Source organism: Paramormyrops kingsleyae, chromosome 24 (assembly GCF_048594095.1).
Source record: "Paramormyrops kingsleyae isolate MSU_618 chromosome 24, PKINGS_0.4, whole genome shotgun sequence".
Lineage (NCBI taxonomy): Eukaryota > Metazoa > Chordata > Actinopteri > Osteoglossiformes > Mormyridae > Paramormyrops > Paramormyrops kingsleyae.
The window spans coordinates 16817790-16841650 of NC_132820.1; the positions used below are offsets into that span (position 1 = coordinate 16817790).

The 23861-nt window shown below is 44.2% G+C and overlaps 2 protein-coding genes across 7 annotated transcripts; both read left to right on the top strand.

Moving 5' to 3' along the window:
* The first annotated feature begins 1668 nt into the window (after nucleotides 1–1668).
* On the top strand, nucleotides 1669–11142 carry LOC111834607 (sorting nexin-12-like). 2 transcript variants are annotated; one of them, XM_023794097.2, is made up of 5 exons: nucleotides 1670–1933; nucleotides 6032–6127; nucleotides 6224–6348; nucleotides 8497–8587; nucleotides 9855–11142. In XM_023794097.2, exons 1-5 carry the CDS (start codon nucleotides 1769–1771, stop codon nucleotides 9861–9863), a joined length of 486 nt encoding a protein of 161 aa, XP_023649865.1. In that variant the 5' UTR covers nucleotides 1670–1768; the 3' UTR covers nucleotides 9864–11142. The 2 variants fall into 2 exon arrangements, with proteins under 2 accessions (XP_023649864.1, XP_023649865.1); XM_023794096.2 differs by lacking the exon at nucleotides 9855–11142 and having other exon boundaries at nucleotides 1669–1933; nucleotides 8497–8599.
* Nucleotides 9855–23374, top strand: LOC111834605 (uncharacterized). 5 transcript variants are annotated; one of them, XM_023794093.2, is made up of 12 exons: nucleotides 9855–9955; nucleotides 13579–15861; nucleotides 16447–16492; nucleotides 16560–16673; nucleotides 17905–18003; nucleotides 19676–19789; nucleotides 20322–20444; nucleotides 21633–21719; nucleotides 21799–21861; nucleotides 22539–22589; nucleotides 22710–22754; nucleotides 23127–23374. In XM_023794093.2, exons 2-11 carry the CDS (start codon nucleotides 13579–13581, stop codon nucleotides 22739–22741), a joined length of 3012 nt encoding a protein of 1003 aa, XP_023649861.2. In that variant the 5' UTR covers nucleotides 9855–9955; the 3' UTR covers nucleotides 22742–22754; nucleotides 23127–23374. The 5 variants fall into 5 exon arrangements, with proteins under 5 accessions (XP_023649861.2, XP_023649860.2, XP_023649858.2 ...); XM_023794092.2 differs by lacking the exon at nucleotides 9855–9955 and adding an exon at nucleotides 11929–12015; XM_023794090.2 differs by lacking the exon at nucleotides 9855–9955 and adding an exon at nucleotides 12003–12132.
* The last annotated feature ends 487 nt before the right edge of the window (nucleotides 23375–23861 follow it).

Here is a 23861-nt window from a genome sequence, read left to right on the forward strand (position 1 = left end):
AAAAAAAATGGCAGAAGGAAAAAAAAAAAAAGAAGTCATGTTTTGCGTTATAACCCAAAACTTTTGTGTTATAACCCAAAACTTTTGCAATATAACCCAAAACTTTTCTGTAGTAATGCGACAATAAAATCAGGTGACTAGCGTACTTTTGGTCATTCAAGTGCAACTTCCAAAGCCGCAGTTTGCATGATGTGGTTGATCCCCGCTTCGCTTATTAATCTAATTTAACGGTTAAAAAAACTTTTGAGTTCAGTGTGGTAAGATTTGATTGTTTAATTCATAATTAGTAATTTGTAAAGCAAGCCTTGGTAAAGTACGTTTCAGTAACATTGCTAATTAATGCTAATCTGTTGAGGTTGATTTAAGCCTAAAGAATTGTTAGTTTTTTGTTGTTGTTTCATGTTTATAATAAATTAATATAATTAATATAAATCAAACGCACATCCTCTTTTCTCACATGAAGTCCATTTATTCTGCATTTTGCATACATCCATCGATAACCATGAAGCTGCCCAGAGTGCAAAAGCTGCTCGCGAATAAAGCTAATTATATCACCCCAATCGGAGTAGTTTTTCCGTTGGAATAATCCCCTTTCACATAAAATCCTCTTAATCTGCCTCAGACTTATGTGAACATCATGCCTAAATCCGAGAACAAACTGAATGTCCATATATTGTAGACCAGGATCACAGTAAAATTCAATTAAACGCTCCATGTTTTCCTATCAATTATGTTCCTTACACTGACTGATTACTCATATTTCCAGTTCAAAGTCACAACAGTTTTGCCTTATGTCGCAAAAGTTTTGAGTTATAACACAAAGGTTTTGGGTTATAACGCAAAAGTTTTGGGTTATAACACAAAAGTTTTGGGTTATAACGCAAAGGTTTTGGGTTATATCGCAAAACTTTTGGGTTATAACGCAAAACTTTTGGGTTATAACGCAAAGGTTTTGGGTTATATCGCAAAAGTTTTGGGTTATAACGCAAAACATGACTTCTTTTTTTTTCTCCTCCTTTGTCCCCTTAGGGGCTCTGTAGTATTCAATGCCCTTGAAACATTTAAGGTTAAGGGTCTAGCTCACGGGCCCAATATTTATCTATCTAATAGTGGTATGATAACACTGTCAGCCAGGGGATTCAAACCCATGACCTTCCACACACAAACACAGGTCCCAGCCTACTGAGTTGCACACCACCCCACTTCTCCACAAATCTGGTACTGAGGGCTACAGGACAATAGGTTTGTAGATGGAGATGAGAGGTGTATGTTTTCTTTTTGTTTGGAAAAAAAGGGGGGCAGTATTTTGCTTTTTCCAGTTAGAAGTTTATATTGAAATATAAACAAAAAATATCTGGGTTACCCTGTCAGGGTTTGCTGTCAGAAAACAAGAAGGGTGAAATCTTTTGTTTTTCGTCTGAAGGTATCTGAGCTACAAATAAATACTGCATTTCCACGGCGTATGTAGTGCTTCACAACTTAAGATACAACAATAGGTTTAAATATCAGTATTTTCCAGCACCTACCGTTTTCCAATTCATACCTCAGCTACCTGGAAACACAACACCTATCATTTCGTTATAGGGCGATCGCCATTTAAATCCTACGAGCGGCCCGCCCCTGGCATGATGCTATTGGTTAGAAGCACAGCTAGTCGTGTTTCCTGCCTCCCCATTGGCTGCGGCCGCTGCACTATGGGCAGACTCGGTGGGACCCGTTAGTTGGCTCCTTCTTCCCTTGGACCCGAAGAGGCTTCTCAAAGAGGAAAATGTCCGAGCCGACCGTCGCCGACACCCGCCGGCTCAACTCAAAACCCCAGGACCTCACAGATGCTTATGGCCCTCCGAGCAACTTCCTCGAAATTGACGTGTACGACCCGCAGACGATTGGAGTAGGCCGGAACCGTTACACTACCTACGAAGTGCGGATGCGGGTGAGTGTGCTGGCACCGCTAAACGCGTCTTCCGGGCGGATTTGGCCCGAAATCGAGGCCCGAGGTTGGTGGGGCCTCCCTGAATTGAGGTGGGAGTGCGGGAGGACGACAGGGAGTGGTTCGGCGGGGAAGTGAAACGCCACGCAACTCCGAATGGCGGTTAGTAAGCTGGCTAATCGGTGGGTGTGGGACATTAAAAGCACAAATAGCCGGTGTGAGAGGGGAATGAATGGGCGGCAGTACGAGACTTACTGTACCGAGCCGGGCGACTGGAGCGGAGCCAGCTCCCCTAGTCAGACATCCAGGCCGAGCCGAAGGGCTCTCCGTGGTGCTGCCTCTTTGGCCCGTTGTGCCCCTGCGTTTTTTTCCGTGAAATAACACCAAACTGTAAACTAAGGAAAGGTACGGCTATTTTAAACGAGTAATCAATGACAATAAACTCCTGAATCTTAAACCGTGGTTAAAGCGTTTTGTTTTGTTGGAAACTGATAAATAATTCGTATTGCTATTATCATAAGTAGTAATTTTGCACGAATTCAGCAACTGTTTCAGACAATAAAGGAGCTAATAAAGATTTCCCCCTGTATGTCACAGGTGCTCTGTGTTGTTCGTGTTCATAGGCTTTGGTCGGTGATTGAACTGCGTAAGACCAAATCATTCTTAATAAAGTCATAATTGCGGTGGAAGACTTTGAGATGAATGAATGCTGACCATGCAGGAGCCGCTGCCAGAACCGGCCCTGGAAGACGAAGGAATGCTCGTCTTTCAATAGATCTGAAGGGGACATCAATCACGTCAACATTCACCCAATGTTATTAAACACAAGTGCTAGGATTAATAAATTTAGGGATTCACTAGATGATAAATGTCAAGTCATATAATTTGGCGGATTTTGTGGATTTTTAAGCTTCAGTACTTGAATATTCTTGTAAATTTTCCCTCTTGAAGTACCATTCTATATATAAGACGGCATCAGATTATGCTAAAAAAATGAGAAACGGTGAACATTAGTGAAGAAATGCATTCAAATGTCGCTGTGTCAGCAGCTGTCATTCTCTGGAATGTGGGTGGATCTCGCCGGCTTCCTTTATTGCTTAGTACTTTGTACTGACTCAGCTGTTGTGATGGGGGTTTTTTTGCCCCAGAATTTGTGAAAGGGGGGGGATATGCAGGAAGAGCATATCAGAGGTGCTCTGTGTCACAGGGGTATTCCCAGGTCAGGGAGAAACACTTCTGTTGACTGTTATACACAAAGAACTCCTTTTAATATGGATGTATTACAGGTGGGGAGAAAAATCACACGTTTTAAACTTGACGTGAGATACCATTCTTAGCTTTGTCAAAAAAGTACCTTTAGCGACTTGCCTGAATCTTAAACACACCTCGCCCTTTCTGAAAGTAGCATCTAACTTTTTTTTTTTGTAAAACCAAACGATAGTTTTTTTTTTTTTTTTGCACTTTCAGTTTTCATGTTGAAGGAATAGCTTGTGAATGCTGCTAGTGTTGCATTCCTTCATGTGCCTTCAGCCTAGTAGGCTTTTTCATAATCTCCTATTGGAGAGTGAGACCGAATGGGATTATGTTGTACTTCATGAGGAACTGCGTTGTGGTGTCTCAGATTGTCCTGTGTTTTAATGCAGTCCTGCCTAAATCTGAGCGGAAGGCCTGGTGTAGACCAGCAATGTGCAGCGAATCTGTCCGCAGGCAATAGACAACATCAGGACCATAACACCATGGAGATGTCCTGTGCGTGTAGTGTTTCATACTGCACCCTAGTATTTCAGACCACACTAAATTAGAGTGCAGTTAAATCATTATTTTTAGGACAGAAGATGGACAGTCAGGCACAGAGAGGTGTCAGGCAGGACTGCTGTCTTTTGGGACACAGATGAGCGTACCTTAAATTGAGTAAAACTGTGTGAGTAACTTATCTGGGAGTGGAGAGGAGGTGGCCTGTCACCCTGGGCCCAGGCGGCATGGTTTAGATAGAGAGCTGGGGGCATTTCTTTCAGTTCTGCCCTAAGATGAAGGCGTTTCCTTTCTGGCAGTATTGTGATATAAGTAAAAATGACTGTGCATTGAGAATAAAAGCAAAGACATGGAATGAGAGCAGTGTTTGTTAGCAAGTGGTGCAAGAAGCCTGACGACCAGTTCACTCTCAAATATATATAGTGGTACCTCAGAACTCAAATTTAATCCGTTCAGAACTCCGGATTGAATCCTAAAAAGTTCGAGTTGTGATTGAATTTTCCCCATAACACATAATGGAAAACCAATTAATTGGTTCTCTGCCCCAAAAAATTACTCCTAAATATCTTTTTTTTTTTTAGCATTTAAACACAAAGTGAACCGGATAAAACAATAACAACATATACTGTACTAAACACATCTAAGCATATTTATCAAAACAGTAATTTGTAAATTAAGAAAATAAATGTATCCAAACAATGTGTAAACTTAAAAAAAAAAAAAAAACAAACAATGTGTCCTGCCACAATCGACCGCTCCTTCCGTGTGCCACACCCCCTCGTTAACCTTGTGTGGAATCCCCATGTGATCAGCTGTTTCTGATTGTTGTCATTAGTCCTCTGTATTTAGTCCGTGTTTCAGTTTGTTTTCCTAGTCCGGTCATTGTATTGACCGTTGCGTTTTGCCTGCCTTACCTGTAATTAAACCCCGTATTCCCCGATACCCTAATGTCTGCGCCTATGTCTCCGTTCCGTCCCCGCTGGGCACGACAATATTATTATAATTAAATGTATTAATGGTTTATTCTTAATATTAAAATAATTAATAATAAATCTTTATTTTTTAAATGTATTTTATTATATTATAATAATTACTGTTAGTGTCTATCATTGTCTAAATGTATTTTTACTGTCTAAATATAAGTATTCAGCTATTGTAAACATGCAAGATGCTATCATAGTGAATGTGAAGCTTAGACTGGAGTGTTACCCTATGTTTCCGCTGAGAGACGTGCCGCGTGACTCATTTCCCCGCGTGTTAGGTCGGCGTTCACGGTTTGACTCCTGAGATTCAGATTGAGTTCTAGGTTTTTTTTTTTCCAAACTGGTTGGTTCGAGTTCTAATGAGTTTGAGAACTGAGGTACCACTGTATTTGTTAGTAAATTACCCACATGGTAGATGATTGTAGTTATCGGAGTGGAAATGCGTGTAGAAATTGGCTTTGACCACTTATTTTCTGATTGGTCATTGAAACACTGCCGTGTTAGCAGTGTGTTTATCATTAATGTGTTCTTGAGTGAATCACCGGTGTGATTCAGCTTATGCTGGGCTGGGCTGGGTGTTGAGCCAGGGTAGGGAGGGGTCCCCTTGCTGCACGCCCAGCCATGGGTAGGGAGGTTTCCCAGTGCCTCATGTCGCCGGCCCACCGCCAGCTGGATGGCGCGCTCTGCTGTGTCACCGCTGACAGCCTTCGAGTTGCTGAACTCCACGTATAACATAGTGTAATAGCTACTTTTCAGACATGCTAAAATAATTATGCTCATTAAAGAATCTCGGTACGGCACATTAAGCAGCAGTAATGTGTGCAGAATAACGCAGGACATTTTGCTAAGACGATAACACCCCTGCTTCTTCAGTCCATTGCGGTTTTTCTAGACTTGGTCTTCACTTAGTATGAATGGCAGTTTGATGCTGTGTTTACAGAAAGACAATTTTACGGTCAGTCAGGTGTATGTTGAAGCATGGCAGTATAGACCACGATAGTGTGTTGAAGCATGGCAGTATAGACCACGATAGTGTGTTGAAGCATGGCAGTATAGACCACGATAGTGTGTTCCCATCAGATTGTTGCTTTGTAATGTTACAGACACTCTACCAGGCTGTACCCTTTGGTTCTCTGTTTTAACATGGATACAGATGAAATGCCGTTAGACTTTTATACCACAATAACCCATAGCGGTAACTCAACTCAGATCTTTAAGAATGAAATTGAATTTATGACTAAGACTTTTACATCTACAATAAAGCCTTATTTTTGTAACTTATTTTATAACCACAGCTGATCTGTCGTGTGCCGCTGCACTGTGTAATGGATGGTCTTTTGAGCTGCATGTGTTTGTTCCTTTTCAGACGAACCTGCCCATCTTCAAGCTCAAGGAGTCTTGTGTTCGCAGGAGATACAGTGACTTTGAGTGGCTGAAAAATGAGTTGGAGCGAGACAGCAAGGTAGATCAGCTGTGAAGTTCATGACCTCTTATGCCCTGGCAGTTAGATGTGCTGCAGGCTTCCCATAAAGATGGCTTTCGTCCTGCTTCCTGCTAGATCGTAGTGCCTCCTCTGCCTGGAAAGGCCCTGAAGAGGCAGCTTCCCTTCCGGGGAGATGAGGGCATTTTTGAAGAATCCTTCATCGAGGAGAGGCGGGGTGGCCTGGAGCAGTTCATCAACAGGTAAACACCATTCATTTAAAGAATGGGGTGACTCAGAATTACAGGAGATACGAGGAGCTGGTTTGTGTGTGTGGTTTGGTTTGTGTTCATTGAAACGCAATCAGTGTTTGCTTAAGTCGAGCATTTCATTGTTGTAACTTCAGTGAAACGGTGCATGCAAATAAACAACGTAAATTTTTCTTGGCTATCACAAGGTGTTTCTCGGTATACATTAGGGGTGCACCGATCGATCGGTGCACCGATCGATCGGCCTCGATCACGTTAATTTGAGGGGATCAGAAATCGACCATATTCCCATGAGATCCACCGATCTTAGTTATATGCTTTTAACTCTTTGGGGTCGAGTATGTCGTCGACGACATCGCGTACTTTTCGCGTCTATTTCAGTTTATAAATATCTCGCTGAAATCTTACTGTATAATCATGAAAAAAACGCTGGCTAAATCCGTAATCTGTCTTCTTTTCAAAACGTCCATTGTCGGAAGTATTAAAGTTTTTTTAATTAGGTTAAATCGGCAAAAAAGTAAACCATGTCATCTTACTTTGTTTTACCTGCATCGGGGGCGTGTAGTACCGCTCTCACCCGAAGATCGCTATTCACATTCTAAATAGCCGCATTAGCGCGTATTCAAATCGCATTCGCATGGTAATTTGATTAACAGCGCAACGGTGAAACGCGATCCAGATACATCCCCTTCAGCGCCATAAAAGGGGGTTGGGGACGTGGCCAGGTGACAATGGCTCATTCATACACATGAAAGTTGCTACATATTCAATGAAAGGAGCCAGAAATAGTTACATGAGTTAGGTTTTTCTTATTTATTTATCCAAATTAATGTTGCATCTACACCATTTAGTCATCTTCATGTAGCCAAGACTTTGGTGATCAGATATCTGGGATCAAAACAAACTGCCAGCATTGCTTACTATGTACTTTTATAATGTTTCTGCAAGTGTTCCAAACTGCATTTTGCAATGTCTATACTTTGATGTCAAATTTCAAACTTAACAAAAATCTGACATATTTACAATATATATTAAAATAAAGATGAGTGTAATGGCAAAACAAATATATAAGAAATAATTTATTTGCCATGAATTAAGTGTGATGAAATGTGTGATCATGCCCCAGTCAGTGAAAGTGTGTTTCCTACCCCTAGGCCCCAGAGGGTTAAATCAGCCTTTTCTCCCATTCCCGAGAGAGGTGCAGTGCAGGCTGCCTCCCTCCCTATTTTTTGGACAAGTGTGTCATAACAGCTATATATATATATATTTTTTTTTACAAAATTAGAGAAATTAAAGTCTGGAAGAAAAAATATGATTTTGTAGTTCAAACAGCAATGCTCATTTATATGTTCATTTATATTTGAGGACACTACCTCATGTTTTGTGAGTATTCATATCAATTTACTCAATAAAAATGGAAACATTGAAGTAACTGTCTTTTAGTTATGAAAGAAACAAGATCGGCAAAAAAAAATCGAGATCGGCAGGTAAGGTTGCCTAAGGATCGGTGATCGTTGATCGGCCAGAAAACTGCAATCGGTGCACCCCTAGTATACATACTTGACCGTACTTGTGTTACATCATCTTCCATTATCCAAGACCAGTTCCAATACTGAAAACAGATGTACAAAGGACGGTAAAAATCCCCATATGTTGTTCTTGCTCTACTCGAAATATCAAGGATACATCGGTGTCGTCCTCGCCAGAGGAGACCAATCCCATGATTCATTGCGTTCCAAATTCATTCTAGGGAGGCAAGTTAGTAAGACGGCTCTCGCCAAGAACACAAGTACAATCTTTGTGTTGTAGGTACAGAGAAACACCCACGGTCACCATAACTGTACATTCCGTATCTGGAACTCCCAATGACAACATCTGTGCAGCAGGAGTTAGTGTAACATTGAACAAAGGTTCCAGGTTATATTAGTTCCTATCTGTAATAGTTCTGAAATGAGAGGGTTCCTGTTATTGCTGCAGATCACACACTACAGGTCTACGGCTATCTTCTGTGTCTGTTCTTCTATCAGTCAGTATAATTGAGGACCATGGTTGTAGGACAGCAGCACCTGACCAGTTCATTGTTGTGGGCCAGTCTGGCCTGACCCGTGTAAATAACATAGCCTGCGCTTCCACCTTCCCCAGGATCGCAGGACATCCCCTGGCCCAGAATGAGCGCTGTCTCCACATGTTTCTGCAGGAGGAGAGCATCGACCGGAACTACATCCCTGGAAAAGTACGCCAGTAGGGGTGGGGGGTGCGGGTCCCGGGGGCCTGGGGGGCGTGGGGGGCCGCGTTCTGCTGCTTTCTTTGTATTCCATCAAACCAGCACGTGATGCGGGACAGCGCTCGTCTCACGCTACCCTACGGCGGGCACGCGTCATGCGCACATGGCTTTCAGCTCCGGACACTGGTCCCTTCTCCCCAAAACTAAAAGTTGAATTTAGTCAGTCCTCCCCACATGCACGTGCTGGCACACAAACATACGCGTAAATTTATATATTTCAGGATCTTTCCTGCGTATGTTGTTTTTGTAAATAATGTGTAAAAATAAGACCATGACGTGGAAGGAGACTGAAGCGGTGGTTGTTTGAGTTCCTCCTTTGGTTACATCCTCATCACATACCACAAGCCCCCTGCCGCTGCCCCCCCCACCACCACCCCCCTATTAAGTATGACCAAGCAAGCGGCGTTTATGGTTTTTATTTGACTGACTCTTTGGACGATGAGGACAGATCATATAAACGTGTATAAATGTCTTATTTTGTCTACGGCTTCGCTTTGCTTGTAAGTGAGGTTTTCCTGCCCCTCCCCCGCACTTGTACCCACCGGTACCCTGCTGTCGTAGCGGCTCTCTGAAACAGCCGCATGCCTCGCAATGTCCCTTCAGGTCTGTGTGAGTGATGTGCAGCGCCCCCATGTGTTTCTACAGGGAAGTGAGCCTTCCTCCCAACACACAGTTGGGAGTTGTCGTCAGTTGTTGTGGCCACGCCTTCTGGGCTGAATGTGACGCATTCTCGCTTGTCCTCTTGGTTCTGACTCTCTCGCTCTTGCGGCTGCTCTCGCCATCACGCTTGCAGACCACTTGACGAGACACATTGCAAGAGTTGCATTAAGTTCTCGTTTAAAATGTACAACGAAGAGCGTTATGAAATCGACTTTCACCAGGGAATATTTTGCCTTTGAGCAGGTCTGTAAGGAGTGTCTGTGTGTGTAAGTATTTATTCAGTGGGCGATTGTGCAGTGTACTGAATTTACACCGTACACCACCTAAATGCTGGGGTTGGGGTTTTTTAGGGCTTATGTGCTCCAATTTAAAACTTGGGTGTTTCAGTGGGTGAATAACGGAGGGAAACTATGGTTTAACAGAAAAAACTCAACACAGAGGAGTAGTTGAAGCCTTCTTTCCCTTCGCAGGTGGTTGGGAGGGACAGACCAGTAGCATAAGCCCAAATGACACCAGAGTAAATTGACACGTGGTTTAATTTTTGTCTTAAATTCAGCCCCGGTGACGTGGAGACGCTGTGCACTCAGCCAGACCCCAGCTGTGGGTTTTATCGTCCCGTCACGATAAACCCAGCGCTGCCCTACTCCATTCCTACAGGTGATCCAGTAACTGCTGCACACTCTCTCTCTCTGCTGTTCTCCACACACTGCATTAATTTCTACAGCTGTATATGCACACAAGACACAGATTCGTGCGGATTTGGGTAGCAAGGCACTACAGCTGATGTTTGGCAAGCTGGAGCATTCTATTGCAGAGATGTCGGCTGTCTGTCGTGATGCTTTTTTAATTTTAAAACTCTTTGGACCCAAAGAGTTTCAGGACTTGCATACCTTTGACTCTCCACCAAACACTACACCTTCTGCCCATCCAGTTGGTGTTCACTTCCTCTTAGGAGCTTACATTCATGGAAGGTTTCTCACTAACTCTTCGATTTTCCATGTCCCTTACTTTCTTTGGTTTCTCTCTAAAGTCACTGTTTAAATGCAACTGTGGTTTCATATGTATGTATCGCTTCACATGTTTATTGAAATGAACCAGAATGCTCAAACTTTACATTGTCATCAATGAGACTGATTCCCCCTTTACAGTATTTATTTGTGATCACAGTCCAACAAAGAGTTGTGTGAATTGCTACACAATGTCTTAATTACATTCTGTCAGGCTGCTCACAATGGAGGAGCATGAGGAATGAAGTCCATTGTTTGAAGTCACGCTGATCATTGTCTCTTAGCCTCATCAGATCGAATTGCTCCATTACTGGAACTGCCTGGCTGTTACTTTTGTCATTTTTGTTGCCATGGTTCCCAAAAACCTATTATTCTGTTTTCCTTGTTAATAAAGTTCAAATGTGAAGAGAAACGAAGAAGGCACTGTTAAAAATATGCCCTGAACATTCTGTGTTCACTTTCCTGAATGATTGCTACAGTATCATTTAAGGCCTTTGTAGTTTGTCAAAGTGTAGCACTGTCATGAATTTGAGATGATAAAAGCACCAATTACAACAGGCTGTCTTCCTCTGCCATTCTGTCAAAAGGCAGAAGCTAAATGCTTGACATCAACATGCTTTTACTTTATGTATAGTTTCATTATTGTTTAGCTACTTTTATATATGCAACTGCTGTTGGATTCTGTGTGGATTTTGATTTTGAGGGCTCAGATTGGCTGCCCCGAATGTAATCACAGGTGACCATGTTCATAATTAAACCACTGTGAAAAAAAGATCTGTTTTTTTTGCTGTCTATTAAAATGCCTTTGGCATTGATCATGTTGATCTTTGAATTATATACTGCATTCTGTTTTTTTCCTTTGAATGTTTTCAATATATCTTGTATTAAATGTAAAAAAAAAAAGAAAAAAAAAGAATCTAACTGTCTTAGTTTGTCTTAAGGTTTGCCTTAGTCACAGTACACACCAATAAATATACTGACGTCTGTGCCAAATAATGGTCTTCGGTCTCCCCATGGGGTTACTCATGTCATTCATCTGAAAGTTTGAGAGGTTGTCGAAACAGCCGTAGTAGATGACACAGATATACTCCCATAAATCTGTTGTAATAACTGTTCATGGTCGTGTTATGAAGCAGACACTAATTCATCAAAATACGATCAAAGTTGATTTTACATTTCATATTAATGACAATGTTTATAGCCGTCAAGATGTGTCGAACGTTCTTTAAGAGGGTATTTGCAAACTATCGTTTTATTGAAATACTAACCCACGGCTTTTTCAGTGTCTATGAAAAGACTATTAAACTGGGAAAACGTTGGTCGTAGCAATGGGTCCTGCAATGCGACTCGAACTTAAGTGGATAAACAAACACGGTTGGATGAGCACAAAAATGTATGATAAAAATAGTTACTGCTGTAGCATAACATGAGTAATAAAAGTCGCTGTCAGTTTAATTATGAGCATTAATCATGATCATCTTACAATTACCGCACAGTTACCGTCAAAACTTCGACTTGTTTACTTCCGCCTATTTCAGTGTTGAATAAAGGTCGTCTTTATTGGCTCACTCTGGTCATTGCATTCATTGGTTGTGGCCAGTAGCTCTTCGCTGATTGGATAATGCAGTCTACATTTCCGGCCAATTAGAAACACCGGCGGTTGCTTTTGAACGTTTGCTTGCTTCTGTTGGTGAAAGTTCCTTTTACACTGTAAGTCGCCTTATAATTTATTTTATAGTTAGCGATAAAGCTGTTCATGATGGATTAGTGGTTTCTGTTTTTGCTAATATGACCGACAACTGTGCTGGAAGCGTCACGTGCAGTAAGGTATTCTTAACCGGTTCCAACGTAGGCTCTGATTTCATATATTGGGTTAACTAACTTATAGTTAAACTTATAGTTTACATAAACCGGTAGTTACCTCAGTTGATAAAAGTATTAGTTATCAGCTTACCTTACTGAGTCTCTTCATCTGTTTTTTTTATTGCATTAAAGGCAACTACGTAAATAATTGATACGTATGTACAGTAAAGCAGCACATATTATAAATGGTTTGAAATGAAATAGAATGTCGACTTTAACCGAGTAATTATTGAATCGGATAAGCGGTTTCGATGGATGGTGGATGGATTGGTAGCTCGGTTGTTTTCTCGGAACTCTATGGCTGTTGAAGGCGGTGCCATTTTCCGACATCACTTCAATGGCACTAAAGAGGCCGAGGGTGTTCTGTCGATAAATACTACCTATCGAGACGTGCTGTCGAGCCTTTCTGCGCATGTGCAGTTCCACCGTTTTGGGATTAGGGTTAGGTTTTAGGGGTTAGGGTTAAGGTAAGGGTTTTAGGGGTTTTGGGGGGTTAGGGTTAGGGCTATCTATTAGCACTACGGTAGCATTTTTCGACAAGGCTGCATATATAGACAGAACACCGGCACAGCTAGCTGAAACCGGCCCGGGGTCAGTCCGCAAGACTACCCGGCAGTCCGGGTTTCGGGTTCCGCGGTGTTGGTAGAACAAATAACACCGCTAGGTGCAGGATCTAGGTTTGGACTTTCAGGGACCTCCACATTAAGATGAGCCCGAGCTAGGGACCCTCTGCCACTAAGAGTGTTGCTTTCTCTAATTATTGTTCGCTGCTGTACGGATTCAGATCCCCGCATTAGATCATCCAACTTATCTTCACAAGCCTTTCTTTATTATTAGTGAGGTCACTTATTCTCCTTTGGGCAAAAATTTCTAGATGTTAAACGGTTTTAATTGAGTATTCAAGATATCGCAACATTGCAGCCACCCACCAACCTAAATGGCTTTTGCAGATGTGAATAACTCAATGTTTTGGTTGTTTTCCTGTCCTTAGCTAATTCGACCGTGTACTAAACGCAGTTACCATGGGGAAGAAGCATATCTCTGGGCTAATCTATATTTGTTATACTAGCTATTTATACTTTAGCTGCTGTTTTTTTATTTGATAGTTGTGATTAATTAAGTACCTTAGGAAATGTACAACATTCCCCCTGTTTGAATTGAACCCTATTGGAGTTGATTGTAACCATTATGCCACCTACTGGCCATTCTGCGTGTTCCTATTTCTTATGTATGATGGCATAAGACAGATACTGTGCTGATTGATTGGCCATTATTGTTGCATTATTTACTCAGTTGTTCCTGGTGTTCCTTTGTGTTGCATTGGCCAAAGGGGTTTGAGGGAAATCCTAATGATCAGAAATGTTTTTGTCTGAATATTTTGAAATATGCCATCTGAAATTCTCCCCCCAGATGAATGAAAAGGAGAATGCACGGGTTCTGGGACCTCGCCTCCAACGGCGATCACTTCCTGCCTCAAAGTCACCATCTCCCCAAGTGCCAAAACCGGCCCCCCTGTCCCATTTGGCTCTAGCTCGGAGGCCCCTAAGAGACACTAAAAACGTAATAAAAGAATCCAACCGTCAGGCTCCACCAGCTGCCTTGACTTCAACTGAAGGAAGTAGGAAATATGGATGGGAAAATGTGAAGCAGTCTGCTGTCACCTGTAACGTGGCTGTTCCTGCAACTGGTCAGACGGGACGGCTGGTAAGCCAAGCGTTCAAGGGCGGCTTTGACTCCCAGCCAGATTTATCCTTGGCTGAGAATGAAGAGGGTGAAGTGAGCTGTGAAGGGGAGAGATTTCCCAGTGCTTCCTCTTTACTGGAAACCCAAAAACTGCTCCCTGAACTGCTGGATGAGGCAGCACCCCTGTATGAAGGTCATCCAGCTTCAGATATTATGAATCGGACCTGGTCAAACCCAGAAGGCCCCTTTTTCCCATCTCTCCAGAAGGAGTTGCAGGAGGGAGAGGACGAGGAAAGCAGCCAGAACGGCGTCATCCAGCAGGGTGGAAAATCTGTGTCTCTGAGGCCAGGGTCTGTACACGCTTCCCTCAGACACAAACGTTTTGAGGCTAAGCATCGTAAATGCCTCACCCCTATATTTGAAGTGTCCCCTCTTAAAGAGGGAGAGGCTGTGGAAACAGCAGGTGGAGACATTGAGAGGATAGCTGCACTTTATCAGAATTTTTTTGCAGAAGAGTGTGCTGTTGTAATCGATAATATCCGCCGAACGTCATACCAGGAGGTTCTGGGAGGAGGATTTTCTGCTAAAAGTTCTACGGACATGCTCGACATTCCCAACATCAAAGAGGAATCTCTTCCAACCTGGAACTACCTAAACACTAGTCTGGAGGGCTCTGCTGTGCCACTGGAATTTGATGTCGCCCAGTGTGATGTCAGCTTTCTGCCTTTGAACCTGGATGGCAAAAGGGGTACAGATAAATCGGAGGAAAACCAGGTGGGGAAAATTCCGGAGTCAAGAGGATGCAATCTAACTTTCAGCCTAGAGGACGATCTGTCTGTGCTTATGGGAAAGACCCAGTCTATCCATCAAAGTGAGGCCTCAGATTCTTTGCTGGAAAATACGTACAATCTGTGTGATCAGGAGGGTGATCTAGGAAAGGATGTTCTAAAAGGTCCCATACAGAATTTGACTGTGGAGTCTGGGAGGAGTTTGGATGCCAAGACGTATTCTAAGGAGGACATCTCTGCAGATGTGAATTCTAATGGAACCTATGTCCTTCAAAGTGACGGTCCAGATGCAGGGCCAGATGTGACCAGTGAAGTGAAGGAGCAGAGCGCGCATGGCTCTGATGCCCGGGGCCTCACAAAGACCTCAAGCAGTAGCTGTAATGATACGTATGAGATGCAGCCTACTGAGGAGAGAGGTTGTGTGAGGGTGGATCGCCATGAGGAGGGGGGTACAGAAAAGCTCAAACCCGGCTTGCCCCAGAGAGAGATTGTGGCCGAAAGCCTGTCTGATCACAGTGTGAACGGAGCAGAGAAAGGTATGTTGAGCTTGGAGAACACCCTGGACCTCACGGACAACTTCCTGGTCACCTCCACCCCTATGCCTGCACGTAAGCTTCCAGATTTGACTAAAGAAATTGACTCCGACCCTTCAGAAGTGTGCAAGCAGCTGATGGACAGCGTAAACATGTGCTCACAGGCTATGGTTGATGGGGTCGACGGGGACGTGCCTTCATTCCACCCTGCTGCTCTCCCAGTGGACGGGGCTGATGGGGGCGGGTCTTCATTGCACCCTGCTGCTCTTCCAGTGGACGGGGCCGATGGGGGCGGGTCTTCATTCCACCCTGCTGCTCTCCCAGTGGACGGGGCTGATGGGGGCGGGTCTTCATTGCACACCTCTGGTGTCCCATTAACTGCCGTTAAGGTTGCTGTGCCAAATCCTCCCGATTCTGCTGCTCCTGCACCCAGGCAGGATGCTGCTTCCCGCCGCTTGAGCGTGCCTCTGCAGAGGAGGTCTCTCCTGCCTCCATTATCCGGCCTCCGTGACTCCAAAGCTGACCAGCCCCTGGCACAGCCTGCTTCCTCCCGCCGGTTGTCCTTGCCCGCTACCGCAAAGAGCCTAGCTGCCCGCAAGGTGCCAGGCGCTGGTGCCCTTAGTAGCTATGGGAAGAAGACTGAAGCAGCGTCCAGGTCACCAGCCAAGCAGCCAAAAGCCAGTGTGGAGGTATGCTGGCAGATTTATCCTCTCGTTTATGGGAAGTCTGCCCACGTTTCCCTCTACTGATCTTCAGGGGTCCGATGTCTCCCCCCCCCTAAGTTTGGCTCTTAACCCTTTGGATGTCGGGACATTTTTTGTGTAAATTTATTCAGTTGCCTACACACTCTTTTCCCCATCCAACCCAGAGCTGGCGAATAAACTAAGATTCCATAGCCAGTAAAATCTGCATAAGACCTGCATATAGTGAATGACTGATATCAGGTGCAATCTCTCAAAATTTAATTGTAGGACATGTGGAGTGCCTTGGCCCTTTGGTATCTGCCAGAATTTTGTTTAATCTATTTATTTATGTGTGTGCGTGTGTGTGTGTGTGAGAGAGAGATACACATCTGGACAAACTCATAAAAGCCAGTCTGCTGTGGATGATGGCAGTAGCATGACTAGGATGTGAGCTGTGATGCACGATCATGGACACTCTGTGAACCAGCATATATCTACACCACCTGCCTTTAATCCCTGGTGAAGGCCTGTGTCCTGTAGCCTTATTGTAATTGTAATTCCTTTTTGATTTTTTTTTTTTTTGTTTTTAAGGCATCCGCAGTTTTGAAATTGAGTAAAGAGAAGAGTGCAGTGGCTGGTGAGTGTGGCTGCTTAGCGCGTCGTGGTGAGTGAGGCGTAGCTGTGATCAGTGTTTCTGTCTGTAGACGGCAAGCTTCCTGCCTGTCGCCTTCAGAGGCCCCGAGCTTCCGGGATACCAGCCCCCTCTTCCTGCACGTCGAGGCTGAGCCTCGGAGTTTCGGGCCGAGCGGAAGCCGCAGGTTTGGGTGCTTTCCTAGTCTTAATGTGTAGTGCTTTATGCGCCCTGTCATTAGCCACACACTGACCCACTCGCTTTATTCATGAGCGTTTCGCGTTTATCTCCATAATAGCATTCAAGCTGCTCGCAAAGCACTCTTGGCTGTAAATGCATACAGAGTATATAAGCTGGTATATGGCCTAGGTGTGCCTGGTATATTTAGCTCATGTTTAATTATTAAATAAATGTTAAACATCAATACATTTGCTAAATGCATTTTAGTCACCCCGCTAAATAATTCATTAGTCCTGTATTCATTTCTCCATTTGTCATTGCGCATTGTGTGACATGGGTAATGCTGTGCGTCTGTCCTGGAATGAAGGCAAATCTCCATAATGCAACATAGCTGTTATGCTGGGGCTCATATGCTGGGGCCTGATTGTCTTAATGGGACCCGTTTGATCTATAGGCTTTATGGAGATGCTCAGTTATCCATTTTCCTCCTTTTTCAGCCTTTGATCCCTGTGTTCGCTCTGTTTCTGTCTGTGCTTCATTGTCATTAGGATTGACATCCCTGAATTTATATACTACAGCAGAGACAGACTTTTTGATGTCTTTGCAGCTGCCTGAATCTGTTAACAAATAAGTAGCATTCAGTCTTTAGAAAGTATCTACGCGAATAATAGCATGTGCATTCAAAGGGCCTAGAGACTTGAGCACTATTTCTGTGCTGCGGAAGAGCTGATTGGTGGTACCCTTCAGATCTACTGTTTGAATGCTCTTAGATAGGCATTTTGCTTTTTGATTAATCGCTGTGTGTGAGGCTGTATACACATGTAAGAGTTGAGCACAGTAACTGCGTATAGTTGCATTTTAGAACTTAATTCAATTCATATGATCACTATTTATTTAAACATTTTAATACTGCATTTGTTGCTGTGGAATCCCCAGTTTGGTGTGTTTTTTGGTGGGTTTGGTGTGTGCTCAGTATATGCAAATGAAGCCTGTGTGTTGAAGCAGGTTCCTTCATGCTATGATTTCTGGTAAGGCCTAACAATGCTGACCGCATTCTTGCTTCCTGCTTCCTGATTTTCTGGAGAGTCCAGTTCATTGACACCTTCTTACGGTATCTGATATTTTTCGTAATAGAATGACTGGGCAATAAAATTCAGCTGGTGCTGTGATCCATGGTAGATGCCCCCTGGTTTCCATCCTTCCTTCCTTCCTTTCTTATGACCTGTTTTTCTTTTAAGAGTTGAAAAGGAAGAGCATCCCAGCGCCGGCCACCGGCCAGAAGCGGCCACGGGGAGGCCCACAGGAGTCCCTGTCCGTGTCCAAGCAGAAGAGAGTTGGTATGAGGGCCGGCCGTCTCCAGGCCGTTCGGGGTTCCTCGGGGCCTTTGGGAAGTGGGTGGGAGCGACGTGGGACAGATGGGCTGGAAGCTGACGTGCCAAAGCCCCCTCTGCACTTCTTATCTTTTTTTTTTTTCTTTTCTTTTATGCATATTTGTGTGAAAGCACAGCTTCCCTGTGGCTGTTTGTGTTTTACACAAATCAACCCAAATGCGAATGTTCATTTGTCTCATGCACTTCAGTTATACTCTGCAGTGTGTAGTGAAACGCTTGGTTTCCTGATAAGTATAAGTCTTCAACCATAGACGATCATAAATGACACTTGTCACTTTACTGCTATTGGCACAGGTGGTAGGGCAGCATGGAGAATGAATAAATCAATATGACATTGTTTACATGTGTTTGCTGCATGGTGGGAGTACTTATGGGATAGGTGAGTGTATACTAGGCCTGCATTGCGTAATGTTAGTATCGACAAAGCATGTTTATACACATGAAACTCACTTCACAAGGACCGTGATAGCCAGCAGTTTGAGACCATTAATAAATTTTGCTCCAGCATTTTCACTCTGTCATAGGAAGCAAAACTTACTGAGCTTTACAGTTTTAATGATTGTTCCTCCAAGATTTGTTTTTTGTAATGTATAGCTAAAGTTTCTGCCGCTTCTGCATGAGTTGTGGTTGCGTGCTGTCTGAGCCAGTCAGTCATGCTCATCCTTGCTGTTTGACTCCTAGACAGTGTGGCATGTTCATGAGAAATGTAACAAAAATGAGTGAGGGGGAGAAAAGTGCACAAGATGCGGTAATGAAGACATTCACTTTCCACTGTATGCAAATATTTTGGATTTGACAGACACGATATTTAGCAAAAACGGGTCGTTTGTCACTGCTTTGTGTCTATTGGCACAACTCTTGGCAATACTACCAACTTATTTGACAGATTCTATTGGTAGTAGCAATTTGCCTATACTTACATATCACAATATCGTAAAAATGTAACATTTACACGCAAGTTTTCCTTCGGTGTCAGCCATCAGGCAATGTTATCTTTTCCCCGACCCCAGCACAAAGAAGAGCTCATTGTTGGTATGCTGGTATACTGAAGGGTCTTCTTGGCCCTAGACCTCCATTGTTTGGCATAGATGTTCTGGAGGTTGGGGAGTGCAGGTCCGCTTGTGCGTCCGGCTGCCTGCACAGCCTCTTTAGAGCCTTGTGGTTCTGCTATGTGCTGCTCCCAAACCAGGCTCTCTATGCTCTCGGTCAGAATGCTTTCGACGGTGGTTCTGTAGAAGTTCCTTAGTATTGCGAGGGGCAGCCTGAGGTGGTTCAGGTGTTGCTGTGCCTTTCTCAGCATACCGAGACCAAGGCAGGTCCGCACTCTCCACCGGAGCACCGTCCATCCCGCATACGGTCACTCTCGTATTCGGCTTGGCAATGTACCTTCATGTTTCCACGGGTCGCGACCATGGTGTGTCTCGTCCCGGCCGGTTATCAGGTTACCTCCCTGGCTGGTTTTGTGCATTCACTGGCAGGGTCTTTATTTTTCTGCTGATGCTGGGGCTGGGTGACGTTTTGGCTGTAAATCCTGGTCTCTGACCTTGCTGTCGCGTAAGGAGCGTGATGTCACTAGAGCGTCAGCCTTGAGACTTATGCTCTTTGTTCCTCTCCAAAGCAGACGTGCCTCCCAGTGACGTGCCAAAGGGCCAAGTCCATCCAGTCAGCCGTAACTCGGGGCTCCAGAGACCCACAACAGCACTGAAAGACCTTGAAGCGAAGGCGAATGCCGGTATGGACCTTCACAAACAGGGTGCAGAATGTTCCAGAATAATCCCACCCCCATCCTTTGTCCTTATGCTTTTTTTCTCTCCCCTGTACTTCTTTCACGGTTTTCTTTCTCTGATGCCAAATGGATTCCAGCTTTTTGCCAAGCGAAAGGGTAAATGTAGGGTGTATCCACAGTGAGGAAGGAGACGCATGGTAAATCCCTAAGCTTTTGGAATGGAAGGATTTAGCTGCCATAGAAGTTATAATGAAGGAATGGCCTGTCTGCAAGGAGGGAGGTGGCACATGACCCTCTGCCTGTAGACTCGCAGCTCTTTAGAACACCAATCAAAGCGCAGATTGTTGCAAATTTACTTCCTGTTTATGTGTACCTGTGTTGTAAAGACGATCTGCTGTTGAGCGCAAGTTGCTAATTAGGATCTGTTGCCAATTGTCAGTTGGTTGAAATAAAAACCGCTGATCGCCTGCTTGATGCATGCTGGTCTGGGCCAAGGTTGTGCTAATCAGGGCCGGTGGTTTTTCTCCACGTGTTGCAGACACGTCGTCTTGCAGCAGCGGTGGGACTCTGAAGGAATCGTCTAAACGAGCAGCGGTCACACAGGGCCTGCGGAAGCTGATGGCTCGAGTCGGAGCCTCTGACCCGAAGCCCAACAAGGCCGGTGGGGATTCTTAATCCTGACGCGTTATGCTGAACACGCCAGCCCAGATCAGCCCCTTCATGAGTCACGCATGCTGTTTGTTTAGCGGATGCATTTTTGTTCAGATTGTGTTACAGGTGCTGGTGCAGCTCATAAAAGTATTTACCCATGAATGAGTGCATGTGAATCTACACCCTTCAAATCTGTGTTTGTGCCTTTGGCAGCAGTTGCTGCCTTGAATCTGTGTTTATGCAGCAGGTATCTGTCAGCTTTAGGATACATGAACATTTCAGTTGGCTTCCCGCTGTTCTTGACTGGCCACAGTGGCTGGGAGCAAACTTTTCATGTCCAGCCACAAATTCTCAGTAGGACTGAGGTCTGCACCCTGGCTTGGCTGCTTTAATTTACTCCCAGGGATTTTCAGTCGCTTGGCCACATCTTCCTCTCATCCCCTGACTGGTGCTTCTCAGTGACCTCGCCGTGGAGTTGGACTCTTCCTCTGTCCACGAGAAACTGACTCCTCTGCAGTGGAATCTTCCAGATACAGCAGTGCTTATACTACAGTTGTGGGACTGCACAATTTTGGAAAACAAATTTTGAATATCAGTGTGAATTTTTTAGCAATAAATGTTGCGATATTTAGAAAGCAAAAGAAGAAAAGTTGAAAATAAGTTATATTTGGCTATAGTTTATCATCCTCTGATAGAGGTCTGTCACATAAGCTGTTAGTGTTGCCGCTAGTTGTTACGAGTTTTCATATGACGGAGTACAAACGTTTTACGTTTGGCTTGGGTAGTGACAGACTACCGTAGTATTTCAGATTTTCAGGAGCAAATCTTATCACCAAGATTTCAAAATACAGAATAGTGGCACATCGCTCGTCTACGAAGTCACTTGAAACACTTTAACTAACCATGTGACTTCAAAAACCCACTGGCTGCCCAGCGGTGGCTTGGGTGTGTCACAGTAAAGGGGTTAATCAAAATATGATTGCATAATTATGAGTGGGTTAATGAGAACAAATGTGTATATAATTTTAATTTGAAATTTAAGTTAAAAAAAATTAAAATCCACTTGTGATTCAGTTTTGTAAAACAATGAAACAAAGTCTAAAGCAGTGAGTCCTTTTTAATATATTCTGTAAAAACTAATCCTGCTGTGAAGATGAAAATAGAGACAGGAATCTGATCCGGTTGTCCTGTGATCCAGCTTGTTCCCTGGAGCATAGCGCTTCGCAGGCTGGCCTGCTGGTCCCCTCTGTGACGGACAGGCCTGCCCCGGCAGCCGGCGCTGAGCGTAAGTGACCGCCGTCACTATTACTTCCCGTCTGAGCGTGAGAGTAGCGCATCACAAAACGGTGATTTCCTCCCCACAGCGACGTCATTTGCGGGGACAGCGGCGTGTGAGGCAGCAGCAGAAGTAGCGATTAAGCACACAGGTAAGCCTTACGGTGGCCGTATACCTCACGGAATCAACGTCGTTTCGGCAATAGAGTCATACGACGCGTAATCATTGCGGTGATCACAGATTCAGCGTACCACCTGTGCACGTTACCCGAGGCAATTTTTTATTTTTATTTTAGTTTTGTTGTTGTGATCCCACCCACTGTCAACAGGACTAATTGTGCAGTTACTGGCATGTTTTGCACCGCACCACCCTTTAATGTGTGTGTGTGTGTTTGAGTGTCAGGTTAACTGTTGGCTTTCCTTTTTATGCCAGTGATGGTATTAAACCAATAGTGGTTGTGAATAAAGAGAACTTTCATTTAAAAAAAAAGGCGGTAATCTTCATTAGAGTCGCGCTCTCACCACAGGATGTTTGTGCTCTGTATGTGGGTCTGCTGCCCGGAAAGCATTCTGCACCCTCTAGGGTCGTGGCGTGACATAAAGCGAACAAGGGGGTGACGTCGTTTTTAAATATGTGACAGACTATTCCCGCCAGTGTTGATTTATCCAAATGCTGTTTGCAGTATTTGATCACCTCTACTGCAACAAAAAACAAGATTTCAAGCACTTATTTCAAATTGGGTGTAAAAGGAAAACCAATTAGATCTTCTGTTAGACTGTCCCGTGTGCTGTCATTTTAAATGTACCCTGATGTTAATCTGATTTTCAGATTGTCAGGACTGTGTCCGCTATCGGGAGGAGATTAACAGGCTGAGATCAGGTAATACGGCCACCTTCTGTAGTATGGCTGTGACCTCGCTGTACGCTGGATATGGAACGGCTGTTAGGTCAGTGCGACACTTGTGCCTAATTTGTCTCCACCGCTCTCTTGTCCTCTTAGCACTCCGTGCTCTGACTGGAATTGTGGAGTAGGGGCCTGGAGGAGGTAGGTGGCTTCAGTTTCCTAAAAAGTCTGCTGCAACACTATCTGCAGTATGCAGAATGAGGGCAGCATGCAGTCCGCAGCAGCAATCTTCAGCATGATCATCAGCGTGCATGGGGCGGCGGGGACACTGGGCGTGCATGGGGCGGCGGGGACACTGGGCGTGCATGGGGCGGCGGGGACACTGGGCGTGCATGGGGCGGCGGGGACACTGGGCGTGCATGGGGCGGCGGGGACACTGGGCGTGCATGGACACTGGGAGTGCATGGGGCGGCGGGGACACTGGGCGTGCATGGGGCGGCGGGAATTATTTTTAATAATCGTTTAAATATTTACGGATCTTGTAAAGATTCTCAGTTTCCATCTTCATTGCAGCGCACCTGAAAAAACGAAGATCGCTATTCCAGTAATTCTGGACAAACTACATAACACCTCTGATATTTAAAATGGCATGCAGAGATGTATATCTAACTAGGTGGAAAAAAGATATCACCACTACAACCTGTTTTATTTTTTATTGTTAATGAATGAGGCTCTACTAGAAGTGGAGTTGATGTTTTACTGTACTTACTATTGCAGTGCTGAAATTTTGAAATCCTTCAATAAACATTGTACACATTTAATTTGTGCTATCTGAGATTTATGTCTGCTGAGCTGGTTGTACACACACCATTTAAAGTTCCCAGATAAGGATGGGTAGGTATGCTGTGAGTGTTAGATATCCCCTGGTGCGTAATACGGAGCTGACAAAAGTTCAGATGTGTACAGAAGGATCTCTGTAGACTTTCTGTGATAATCTACTGGAATGGAAATGTTTTGTGAACTGTGGGCAGCTTAAATACACACCCAGAATCCACCCATGCAAAGAGTCACTGAAAACGATTGTAGTCTGTGTCAAACTGGGGGCCCATGAGGGCTGTTTGGGTTTGATGTAAGAAGTTGGTGTAATTAATTTTTAATGCTGCACACCCTGATTGGCTCTTGGGTGCATTCCTGTATATGGCCATGGCAGTTAAAAATAACTGAAGTGGTCATGTGATTTGTGAGTTTTGTGATGGGTCAGAGGTTTATAAAAGACTTGCCCTGTGTTCTGGCATTCCTCGGTGCTGA